Source organism: Sinocyclocheilus anshuiensis, unplaced genomic scaffold (genome assembly GCF_001515605.1).
Source record: "Sinocyclocheilus anshuiensis isolate Anshui unplaced genomic scaffold, SAMN03320099.WGS_v1.1 scaffold1053, whole genome shotgun sequence".
NCBI classification, from domain to species: Eukaryota; Metazoa; Chordata; class Actinopteri; order Cypriniformes; family Cyprinidae; genus Sinocyclocheilus; species Sinocyclocheilus anshuiensis.
The window spans coordinates 1,376,949-1,390,022 of NW_015555711.1; the positions used below are offsets into that span (position 1 = coordinate 1,376,949).

The following is a 13,074-nucleotide window of genomic DNA, read 5'->3' on the forward strand; positions in this document are numbered from 1 at the left end:
TATGCACCAAGAGCTTGTAACACTCCAAAGAGAAAGGAAAAATTGAAATCACATCATATGACCCCTTTAACCTAATTTATAAATTATATGATTATAAAGATATATAAAGTATAAGTGTTATATTGGGGGTAGGGTTGGGTATCGTTTGAATTTTATCGATTCCGATTCTGCTTATCGATTCCGATTCTTATTGATTCCTAGTTTCGATTTTCTACAGTGGAAATACACAGAACGGTTCGAGAACGGACACAAACCAGGAGCCCGTACCGCGACCTCTGTTCTCTGTGCTTGCGCTTCGTGTGCGCTGCACGCAAACAGGGCGCAAGTTCTTTCCGTTCCTGCACTTAAATCGTTTTTAATCACATTAAAATGCGAACGCAGGAATCGTTAAGCAGAATCAAAATGCATGCGTCTTATCCAATACACGGTTCTTGGATATTTGGAACCAGTTCTAAAATGGAACCGGTTTTCGATACCCAACCCTAATTGGGGGGAATGAGGGTGGTGTGCAATGAAAATATTATCAGGGCAAGTTTTGGCCTGACTGGGAAGGCAGAAAAAAATCTTTAAAGCTAAGCACTGATAGTGCATGTTGTTATGGTCTCTATCACAGTACATAGACAGTAAAATGTTGGAACACAAATTTAGCCTGCTTCGTTTTCACAATCCAGGGTGCACTGTGTTGCAAATATTACATGCAATTCAATGTGCATTTTCACTTTAGATCCCTGTATAGACAGTGTTTTCACACTGCTAAGTTGATTAATCATCAGTGTAATTTTATAAATTAAATTGTCAATCATTTGTTAACACCCCTATTTCAGACCTTTGGTTAGCATCTGCCTGATTCACTTTCCTCAACTTAGAGCTTCAGCCATTCCCATAGAGATATGTTACCATAGCCACAGGCAGACATTCTGTGGGTATTGTGATTACAGTGGGACTCGGGTATGCCCCCTAGGCATGAGGGTGTGGGTTTCAAAGGCAGTCAGATGGAGAGGAATGGGCTAAGAATCCACACCTGCACTTGACTGAAAGAATAGACCCTAAAAGGTGGAGCTATTTGGGACTGACTTGTTTATTTGTTATGCATCTGGATGGCAGATGTTATCTGTTTTCAGCAGAACATTCACCTTCAAACAAAGGTGGTCTGCCAAACCAGAACCACTCCTTAAATAATCTAGTTAATCTTACTTAAAATGGAGAGGTGGAGTCTCCAAAGTGATTCTGATACTGGCGTGTCAGTGAAAAAGAAATTAAGTGTTGGTTTCGTAACTTTCATTCATTTCCATCACTTTGAGCTGGATCCAGTCCACTCCCTGCTCTTACAGGATTTTACTTGTGTTTTGAGGGCGATTCTCAACCCAGACTCGCATTCTGAGATCCGAGAAACCACAAATTCTTCTTAGCGGTCTGCTTCCCAGAACAGAAACTGTCATACAAGATGATTCTCTTCAGTCTGTCTCAGGTAATTCCTTGGAAATCTTCCTGAAATTGTCAGACCGAATGGCTGGATTTCCTTATGGCTTCCACTGCAGCGCTCCTTTTACTTTGATGAAGCCGACAGACACTCTTATATCAGTTCCTCCTGTAGTCGACAGTAGGTGCAACGTGGGAAAAGATTATTGAGGGCTGTTTTGGGAAATGACCGCCACAAATATCCAGGAGGTGAACACCAGTCGGAAGCGACAACTCCAATAGGAAACCTATCGAGTCCAAGAATAGGCAAAGGATTTGTGGAGTAAATAAGACACAAACACATATTCATTTGTTCATGTGTCCGTAGGGAAGAGTTGTGCTTCCTGCTTGTATTTCTCCAGTCCAGCTCTTCCTGAAAGAGTTGGCTGGGAGGAGCTATGTAGGAAAGAGGGAGGAGGAGGAGAAGTATTTGAGTTGCCGTGTCAGTCGTGCACACACACACAGACTCTCACACACATTCACTGGAGCACCGACTCTCTGCTGAGCTCCGTTCTTCAAAAGGCTCGACAGCTTGAGAGCTTCATCCTACTCTTGGAAAACACTTCCCCTGGTAAGTTAAGCAACCTGTAACAGAAATCCAGTAATCTATAGACTAGTGGATTAGTCTCATGCTTTCTGCAGTTAGTTTGTGTTGACTGAGTTGAACTCGGCTTTATATTAGTTTTTTTTTTAATCTATTTATCTCCCTAACTTTTCTTTTGTGTTATTTTATGTTCAACTGTAATAGCAGTAACAGCGAGGCTCATGTATAACTCATTTTCTCATTTCATCATTCATTTATGAAGGATGTGAGTGTCTAGTGAGTCTAATTTGAGCGTGCTGGGACTGGACTGATTACCTAGTAGGACATAATGGTTGTTTATACAGGATCAGCAAAACATCGTGTAGGGTGATTGAGTTTTTGGGCAATTAAATACAGATAAACTCCATTAGGACTTTTATTATATGCTTGAAAACAGTGGATGTCTGTGAGCTTGCATTTTTCTGTTCATCTGTTGGATCGTGTTGGTTTTTGTGTGTGCTCAATGTCATTTTGTGACATTGTTGTTAGGGATGCACCAATATTAAAATTCTGGCTGACATTTATTTATTTATTAAGCTGATGATTGGAAAATATTCATTTTTGAACAATCAAAGTATATTTATCTATAATTGGTACTATTTTGTCAAAGTAATAAAAATATCTACAAGTGAATTTAGGCATCACAAGATTAATATGTACAGTTGTACATAAAACTGGGCATTCATCTTGATATTTGCTTCATTTTATGAATTTATTCGTTTTTTAAAGATTAACTTTAAATGAGCATTATATGACACCAAAGGTAATTTGAATGTAAACAGGTGAAATGAGCAACAATTAAATATCCAATATCAATAAATACTGATTAAAAAATTGATAGCCGATATGATATGATACATCGTACATCCCTAAAATGAATGTCAACAGTTTGTCAAAACAATAGTGATTGAGAAATGAGGAACTGAGTCAGTGTGTGTAATAACAACTGTGAGGCATTTTCTGTGTCATATTGTCTGCATATTCATGCAGGAAAAGATCTCTATCTCTCTATCTTTCCCTTTCTGAGATCCATTAACTCACTGACATTCCTGGCTTAGTTATCGGTCAAACTGGGTTAATAGGTGACCTCTGTCTGTGTGTGTTTGGATGTTGTGTTTGTGTTGTGCTCTAGTTTTTGTAAACGTAGTTACTAGTTGTTTGTTGTTCTTTTGTTTTAGTGTGTGTGTGTGTGACTGTGGGAAAGCAGAATTGGTGGCTGTGGTGGAAGAATGTAAAAACAACACTCTGACGCTTGAACCGTCTCATCTCTGTGATTACACACTGTGTCCACACACAAATATGCTTCTGTGTGTCTGTTAGCATGCTTGTGTGTGGCAGGCGTGAGTATGCATGTGTATTTTAGTGTTGAGAATGTGTGAGTGACATTTCTCAGCTTTACTTTGTCAGGCCACAGGGTCAGGGTTCATTTAGAGGACCCTGGGGTCATGGATTCCTGAGATGAGTCTGACAGAGACAAGGTTGCCATGGTTGTAATTAGGGGATGATCAGGCCATTTTGCTTGATCAATATGACAGCGAGGTGCATCTCTCTTTTTACCGCTGACAGCGCTGTGAGGATGTTGTCAGGACGGTTGAACAGTACTGGGTTGAGAGTTTAAAGTGACCTCTGCCACCACAGTGTTCTTACTCAAATGTGCAGCTGGTACTGCAGAGCTTTATCCAGTGGAAAACATAAAAGCACTAATAGTCGTGTAAGTGACAGATCACCCAGGACTCTGGGGTCAGATACATTTATCTGAGCGGCGCTGTGCTGCGTGAGCGTCCTGATCTGCTGTGACGTTCAACCCTGATCTGGAAACTCCAGGGATCTGATTTGATCTAGTCTGGTTTCTCTAAAGTTTCTTGAAGTTTTAAAGTGATGGATGGAGGGAAATGTGAGGAATTTATGGTCACATTGTGGTTGGCCCATGAAGGACAGATGGACTTTTTGCTCTCATCTGATTATCTTATTACAGTCAACATGAGAGATGGAGGAACGGGCCGATCCTATTCTCTGTATGTTTTCTTTTTAACATGCTTTTGTGACACGTTTTTCTACTAATGATAAATTGATATTACACAGAGGCCAATTAATCTAAAATACCTTTTAGGCATAAAATTAATATCCCCAATATGATAGAAAAGCTATAAATATGTAAGATACACAAAAATGTGATTAATAGATCAAATGATTCATAATAATAAATAAAATAATTCATATATAAAATATATTATTAGGACAGCAACAATTAATTGATCATGAAATAATGTGCTTTTTTTGTTTATTATCATTTTAAATATGGTGATGTTTTAAAACGGCCTTTCTGCTTTAAAACTGTTGACAAACTGTTGCTTTTTTTAATAAGGCTTATTTTTAAAACATTTTTGCACATAAAATACACAACCTTTGAGTGATGACAATGAAATAACATAGTTTTTCTTTCAATAAAATACAGAAAATATTTTTTAATCTGATTACTAAAGAAGTACTTGACAGATCAAAAAATTATAATTTATTACCAAAATATTACCAAAATTGTTACCAAAATAATCAAGTACAGCCCTGTATGTTATTTATATTTATATATTTATTATAAATAATTCTAAAAAAAAAAGGCTATTTATGGTTTGACTTAGTCTGTAGTAATTATGCATTTATTTAATATATTTTTATTACTTAAAATCAATAGAAGTCTGTTATGCCCTAATTTATTTGGGTAAACTTTGAGTGTCAGAAATGGCACTGAGGGCAACTGTATTCTTCAACCCATCTTTAGGGATCCACATATTGGCTGACATTTATAAATGGGACATGAATTATGATAATATCCTCAGGGCTCATTCAGACATTCAGTGTTAGCTGTATCCTGGTCTAACCATGGGCCGTTTAGTACAATACCAGCTCTATCTAATGATGTTGTGTTGAGAGGTCATCCTGGCCTGCTGTGGACGGAGGGGAAACAGCTGTGCGTTGCCACACATTGAGAAGAGAAGGCTGTTTAAAACCCTTTATAACCAGCTGTCCCTCACCAATGGAGTTTTGTGGTAGTTACGGATGGAGGCAGAGTGAAAGGTTATCAGGCTAAAGGCTTAAATCCTCTGGGGCGTCTTTATCGTGGTCGCTGAGGTGAGTTGAGTGAGAGGTCCGACTCTGTCAATGCAGTAAAAGCCGTCAGGGAAAACCCTTGGGAATGATGCTAGTTAGCTTGTACTTACACCTAACACAGTGTAGTGCAAGAAGTCAAATCTTTAAGTGAGGTTCATCTGTAAGGCACAGTCACTCAGATTCACTCTGAAACAAGCCATTATCAATAAATCAGTTGAGAACTGTCACATAAAAGCACTGGGAATATTTAGTTACTTGTTGCTGAATAGTAGTTTATGGGGGCTCGTCTAGAATTCTTCTTATCTGGCTCTCCTTATCGCATTCCTCTTTTGGTGGCATGCAAAAAAAAAAAAACAACAACCCTGCAAAGGTAATATTTACCTTACCATGTCTCTTTACTACACAGAGTTGTGATGGTTTGATCTACACATTCCTTCTCTCTTTTCCTTACATAACATCCGCTTAGTCAGCAGGATGCCTCATGTTTCCAGTTGGGAGAGATTCCTGAATTCCCTTGTTACTCATAGTAGTGACATCAGATCTTCTACGCTCAGTCCTTGCCTAATACCTGAACAGATTCACACAAGCTTCCTGTAATATTGACAGGTTAAAGGATGGAAAGTATGTAGCCTGGGGAACAGGAGCATAACTGTAACATTGCACAGGTGACTCAGAGTGAATCCTTCCAGGCTGCTAGGAGCAGGAAATGTAGGTTTTGATCTGTTTAGAGCTGTCAGTCTCCAGTTACAAAGTCGTACATGCCTCTACATAGACAATTTGACATCCAGGATCTTCTCATCAGCGCTCCAAGCCTGACAACTCTACAACTAGGGCAAGCATCACCATTACTATTCTTCTCTTTCCCAAAGTGCTGTAATTATAAATGTTGTCAAAATTGACGCATTTTGAGTTATTACTGAAGTGCGGTCTCTTATGGTTAAGGTAATGTCACTTGCGTGGTATGAGCATGAAATGATGCCTCAAATTGTGCGGTTTGTTGAGGAAAGATGTGATGTGTCAAGCTAAATTGATCAACATGGACATTAAAAGGAGAACCCAAGCATGTCTAAGGACCAGAATCATAGAAACTGGGCTTTTTGATTTGACTCAACAAGCCCCTAGCAATCCTGCTGAACACATTTTGAACATTTTAGCAAGAGCTTGACATTGTGGTGATGTGATTTGCTTTGGCAAGCACTACTCACATTTTCTTTTAAAAAAACTAAAAATCTTGTTTATTCTTCTACTGTTTCAAATTACTGTTTACCAACTTTCTGTCTCTGTCTCACTCTTTATCTCTGTTTTTCATATTTGACCCACTTCTCTCTCTCTCTCTCTCGCTCTCGCTCTCACTCTCCCTCCCTCCCTCACTTTCTCTATCTTTTTTTATTTTCCCCACTCACGTGTATCTTTCATGTTGGGTCTGTTGTCGCAGCAGTAATTGAAAGATATCCTTAAAACAGCAGATCTTCTCCACTCATGCTGAATTCCCCTCTAATTACAATGCGGAGTTTCTTTCAGCCAAAATTAGTTAGGTAATTTTTTACTTTCTCCCTCCAGCTGTAGACCGCCGTGCTCGACCCGCTGTCTCCCAGTGTATTTGTCCATGGATTTTACTGTAAGATTATTTGCATCACATTTTCCTTCATCTAGTGTACCTCAAATCATTAAACACTAATAAAATTAACATTACACATTCATTCAGGTTTAAAAACACCCAGAAAAACATCACTGTTAGATCCCATGCTCAAGCCGTTAGCAAACATTTTTTATTCACGTTTTTGCGGCTCAACAGTCCAGTTCACCACTAAACACTGTGGGGAAAATTACATCAGCTTTCAGAAATCAAGCCCAGATCTTTATTTTGTGCCCAGCAAGGTTTGCTTTGGAGATGCCTGTGTGTTTCTGTGGTTGTGGCAGTCTGATGTGGGTATGTGTGGCTCTAAGTGTGTGTATTCCTGGCTCTCCCCATGTCCTCGGTGTTCTGGGTCCAGTTGGCTCAGCACTGAAATGCTTCTGTTATCTCAATCGGTTCACACCATGCTTGTGCCCATAGCTGTGGGCTGTTCGTGCCACCCTCACCCCTGTGGCCCTCACATTCCACTGTGTGTTTGCTTCTGTTTGGGGATCTTATTTTACATGAGACCTAAACACTTTAATGGTTTTGGGATGACTGTGTGCTGTAAGATGAGTAAGATTTCAACTTCTGTTGGACTGAGTATCATTGCTCTAAACTGTTGTTCCCAGCTGGTGGGTTGCAACCCAGAATTGAGAAATAAACCCTGCTTATTACAGTCTGCATGGGAGAACTTTATTTTTATCATTGCTTAAGCTCAGGTTAAGTTCTGTATGGATTAGAAATGTACAAAATTTTGGTATGCATATTATCTGCCACTATTAGAGATCTATTTTAAACATTTGTTTGTATCTGACCATTTTGGATGCATATCGGCAGTTTTATTGATTGCATATTAAAAACAATTAAATGTAATCTTGAAAATGTTTTTTCATGTTTAAAGTGATTGATTTCATGTCTGTTTTATTTTAACAAAATATTATATACTTTTAATAGCAGCCATTTAAAGGTTACCAGCCATAAAATGAAAATACTGTTAAAGTTAAAGGGATAGTTCACCCAAAATGAAAATTCTGTCAATAATTACTCGCCTTTATGTCATTTCAAACCCGTAAGATCTTCGTTCAACTTCGGAACACAAATTAAGATATTCTTGATGAAATCTGAGAGCTTTCTGACCCTGCATAGACAGCAAGGGATCTACCACGTTCAAGGCCCAGAAATGTGGTAAGGACATCATCAAAATAGTCCATGTGCGAAGTCTTTAAGGTTGAAGAACCACTGATGTTATATTTATGATATTTAAATGATGTCCTTACAACCTTTCTGGGCCTTGAATGTGGTAGTTGATTTGCTGTCTATGCAGGGTCAGAAAGCTCTCAGATTTCATCAGAAATATCTTAATTTGTGTTTTGAAGATGAATGAAGGTCTTAACAGGTTTGGAACAACATGGGAGTAATTAATGACAGAATTTTAATTTTTGGGTGAACTATCCCTTTAATAATGTTCTAAAAAATATATCTTTAGTATATAGTTTAAGTTGGAACCACAGTTGGATGTTGCATAGGGTGTTTATCTGTGTGCTTATCTCACTGATGCCTGAGATGGTTAAATAGTTTTGAGAAAGGACTCTGATGACGTAACAAGCCTAGAATTTCTGCTAGCTTTAATTGTTATCCATATACGGTATGTACAAGCCTTCATGCTTGTGGTCTATGGTCCCTGTGGAAGAGCTTTCTTCTATATTGGTGTTTGGTAAAGGCCGGTGTAGCACAGGGGAATACAGAGATGTGGAGGGGAAGGAATGATGATCCATTTTGGCTTTTGGACACTAGAGCTGCATCACCCCTAACAGCATAGCAGGGTCCTGAGCAACTGTGCCTTCTATTAAAAGCCTGGCCATTGAGAGACAGCTGTAGGTGTGTATGTGTGTGTGCATCATCTAAATCCATCACAGAATTTGACCTGGATAAGCATTTATTGCATTACTCTGTCCATAAGCCTCTTATAAGACACAATAACAGACAGAAACATGCCAAGAATGTTTAAATAATTCTATTTCCATAGTAATGGAAACATTACAACACAAGACATTTCTCCAGTGGTAACCTACTTTTAACTTACCTGTCTCTCTGCTGTTTCAATCTCGTAGTAATGTACAAGTCAGAGTCAAATATCTGAATGATTCATAAACCAGAATGGAAGTATTAGCAACAGTAAACAGCAAATAAGCCTGAAAAATCAAGACATTTTTACATTAAATGTTCCCATTTTACATATTTAAATGATGATCAGCATAACATTGAAGTTAAAATGAACAATTAGACCCTGAAACTTCAGAGGAAGAGCAAGCTACTAAAATTTTATTAAGATTTGCAATAAAGCCAAACTATTTTAGTATCTGGAAAAACATGCACTGATAAAATGTTCACAATAATACAAGAAACATGCATTAGGAAAGTAAATGGGGTCAAATTTTAGTTCATTTCTTAGCAATTTAGGCTATTTATTGTTCAGTCTTTCTGGCAAATGTCAGAAAGGTTATTAGCAGGTTTCGCTAAAGGCAGTTAACTCTGTTCTGCAATTAGAGTTTAAGACTATATTTACGATTTCAAAAGAACTGTTGCTTGGTTGGAGGATTCTTTCTATTGTATTAAGTCTTTTCTATCTTATTAGTGAAAGAAGGGGAGGGGGAGCGTAACGGGGATGAGGGCCCAGACTAGAAGTCATGCTATAAAAATATTAATTAAAAATGTGTATTTGAATATAATGATGATGATGATGATGATGATGATGATGATGAACGGCAAGGAACAAGCCTCTCAGCACTCTTGATGATGTAATCCAAACCTTTAACGCAGTAACAAAAAGGAGAATAGGGAAGAGAAAAGGCAAATTGCCTTCACTCCCTTGACAATCAGGATCAAGAGGAATATGAAAGCATCAGAAGTTGTGATGAAGAGAAAGAGAGTGAGGGAAAATATCTAAATTTGAGCCAGCACAGATTTGAGAAAAGCACTCTCCGTTTAAAATTTCGGTTAAAAAGACGGTTTTACTATAGAACTAGCTTTTCTGAGACAAGCTATATGCATGCTCATGAGTGTTTCAGACAGATTTAAATGAGCCTTGGCCTAGATTTAGTCTGAGACCAGAATATAAAAGATGATAATCTGCCTATAATGTACTTTGTAAAGATACTACACAAAGCGCCTTTGTGCGCTCATGAACACTGAACAAGTGGAGGAGGACATTTAAATATTTTCATAAAATGCCACTATTTGATGCAACTGAATATAAAAGATTGCAGCTGTTCTTTAGCTCTGTCCTTTTCTTTTTCCTTTTCTTTTCAAAGAATCACATTTGAATGAAAATTCAGTAGGAGTGTTTGTTGTGAGTGGGGGGAAGGGTGCAATTGGTCAGCTTTTCAACCTTCGACCAATCAGAGATTGGCTGCTGGCTTACTCCTTTCTCCTCTTGTGCTTGGAACTCTTTTCTCTTTCCTGATTGGCTGCTCCCACATGCAGCATCTGGAGGCTTTAAGATTGTAGTGGGAGGGGCCAGACAGTGCATTAAAACCAAATGTCTGCCCCCATTCGCCCTAGAGTACTCCAGTTATATGTGTGGAGCAGAGGGAGCGAGAGGAGGTCCTCTCTTTGCCTACCCATGTCTGACAGCATCTTTCTCTCTCTCTCCTTCCTCCAGGAAAAGAGTCCAGGATTACAAGAAAAAGAGGATCAGGTTTTTAAGGAGTGTTTTACAAGTCTGGGACATCTGGAGTTTGAGAGGAAGGAACTGAGTCACCGTGTTTCACCAGAACTGTTCTGCTAACATTTCAGCTGCAAGGAGCTCACTTTAGGATCTGTGCCGTCCTGGTGGGTCACTCAGCCGGACTGATGTGGAATGCGATCCTTTATGACCCCATCCCACGGGCCTCTATTCAATGAGCCGGACTCGGGAGAGAACAGATAATAGAGGCAAGAGGCCGGCACACAAAAAATAGTGAAGTAACAGCAGCAGGAGTGTTCAGACTGGTAAGAAAGTTAAAGGGGTCCTTGAAGGTGGAGAAAAAGAACTTAAAATACAAAGGAAAAGGAATAAAGAGACCTGTGACTACAAAAGTCTTTCTTGGGACTGCAAGACATTCTTGAACGCAACAGAAACATTGACCCTTAGCCTTCATTTCACCTCTTAAATTAATCCCACTGCTAACAATCATGCCAGTGGAGACCCTTCGTCCCACAGATGGCCGTCTTACTGGGGGTCCCTTCACCTCTGCCATGCCTTTCCGAATCCTCAACAAAGGCCCGGACTACTTCCGCAGAGCGCCCGAGCCAGGAACGCGGAAGCTGAGTGCAGTTGAGCGCCTGGAAGCGGACAAGGCCAAGTACGTAAAGAGTCAGCAAGTAGCACTCAATAAACAAGAACCTGTGAAACCCCCAATCATCCGCAAACCGCTGTTATCACCAAGCATGATGATGCAGTGCAGAATAAACACTCCACCAGCAAGGAAGATTACCCGGCGCCTACTTGAGACAGAGAACGGCGGACCGGACCATGGCATGAGCAGAGGACCACAACTTAACCTTGAAGTACTCAATAATCTAATCAACGTCTGCGACGGACCGCTTGCATCCTCGCCTACCCCATCCTCTCCTTCTCCCTCAGCCTCCTCACCCTCTTCCGGAGGTCAGAGTTTTGGTAGTGGACAATCTGCAGAACCTCAGCACTGCATTAACTTCAAAGCACACCTTGGCTCAACGCCCAACTCCTCTCGCACCTCCTCTCCTCTTAACAATCAGTCCTCACCTGCTGAGCCCAGCCGAAGGCCGCCTCCGGTCCCAGCCAGAGCTCCCCGGCTGGTACCACAAGGTAGTTACGGGACCCCCAACTCCGTAACTGTACGACGGGTGGATGTGCGACCACAGGCAGAGATCAGGAAACCTCAGAGATTGCCTCTTCAACCCAAACCTAGACAAACTCAAGTAGCTCAACCACAGATAGCTCAGCCACAGGCACCTCCCACACAGGAGCAACCTTCGGGAACTCACCCTGCATCCCCCTGCATACCCTCCAGCCCGCTGCTTCTACGCCCTGGTGTTCTACCCCCGGCTTCCCCCGCTTTCACCCGCATTTCCACAGCCAGCTCTCGAGGGTCACGTCCCGGTTCAACCCGGAAGCATCCCTCCCTCCACCGCTCCAAGTCAGACTTGAGCGACCGCTACTCTCGGGCCACAGCTGACCTGGAGCGCTTCTTCAACTACTGTGGACTGGACCCAAATGAGGTGGAAGGAATGGGTGGCGTGGAGCGGTTTGCCCGGGCAAATTCAGACATTGTTTCGGTCTCCAAACTCCGGAGCGTCAGTACGCCTAGCTCAGAGTGTGGGGATGGACGACGAGGAGAGGAGGAGGATGACTGCGATGACGATGGGCCTATAAAGCCCAGTGAGCGTGTTCCTTATGGCATTTCGGTCATCGAGAGGAACGCGCGTGTCATTAAGTGGCTCTACGGTATTCGACAAGCACGGGATGCCTCACAAAATATCTCCAATGTCTAGAAGCTTCTCTCTGGTTGTCTACTCAGACAGAGACAATGTAAATAAGACAGAGACTTGCTGTAGTATTCAGTTGATGTCTATCACACACCTAATATTTATTATGTTCTTGTTTGAAGATGTTTAAAGGCTCTGACAAATATTTGTTTCGTTTGTATTTGCCTTACTATATGGATAATGTTCATGATGTTTGTTGCATACATAGATATATCCTGTTGTTTTTCGAGTATCTCATTATCTGCAAGGATGACGTACCTCTAGATGCGGAATACTACAGACTCGGCACTGTGACTTTGATACGTTTTGATTTTAAGCAATAAGATTAATGCTAAAGGCACTAAAAGAGTGGATGATGATGAGAATGATGAAAGCAGCAGTCGATCTGCTGTGTTGGTGCCGTTCAGGTACAAAGTCTGTATTAACAGCAGTGCTGTCAGACCCGTGGCCTAAGCTAATTCCTGTAGGAACCATTGTGTTCATAGTATTGGAAATCAAGCAGGTACTTTCTAGTTTTAGAAATCTTTGAGGAATTGAAGAATGAATTAACCTATTTAGGATGCTTGTGTTTATGAGGTCATCATTTGGTGTCAGTGGTAGTAAGACCTCAGGGACGTGTTTAATAAGCAACACCTAGAACAGAGACACAGCCTGCAAAGTCCTAAAGTGCACACATGTAGAAACTGAGACACATATGAACCCCTGCTCACTGTGCACACACGTTTGCTCCATAGGTGTCAAATTCACAAGTGCGTCAGATGTTCAGTGTAGACTTTTTTTTTTTTTTTTGAAGGCGGGACTA

The 13,074-nt window shown here is 40.6% G+C and overlaps 1 protein-coding gene across 2 annotated transcripts in view; it reads left to right on the forward strand.

Moving 5' to 3' along the window:
- The window catches only part of LOC107672043 (protein FAM110A-like), a 23,472-nt gene extending 10,976 nt beyond the window's left edge, over positions 1–12,496 (forward strand). Inside the window, exons 1-2 of one of the 2 annotated variants that reach the window (XM_016465126.1) lie at positions 1,935–2,029; positions 10,426–12,496. In XM_016465126.1, coding sequence (XP_016320612.1) covers positions 10,938–12,278 — 1,341 coding nt within the window. In that variant the 5' untranslated portion in view covers positions 1,935–2,029; positions 10,426–10,937 and the 3' untranslated portion in view covers positions 12,279–12,496. Of the gene's footprint in view, positions 1–1,934; positions 2,030–10,425 lie in introns of those variants that run through there. The other variant, XM_016465125.1, reaches the window with a different exon arrangement.
- The last annotated feature ends 578 nt before the right edge of the window (positions 12,497–13,074 follow it).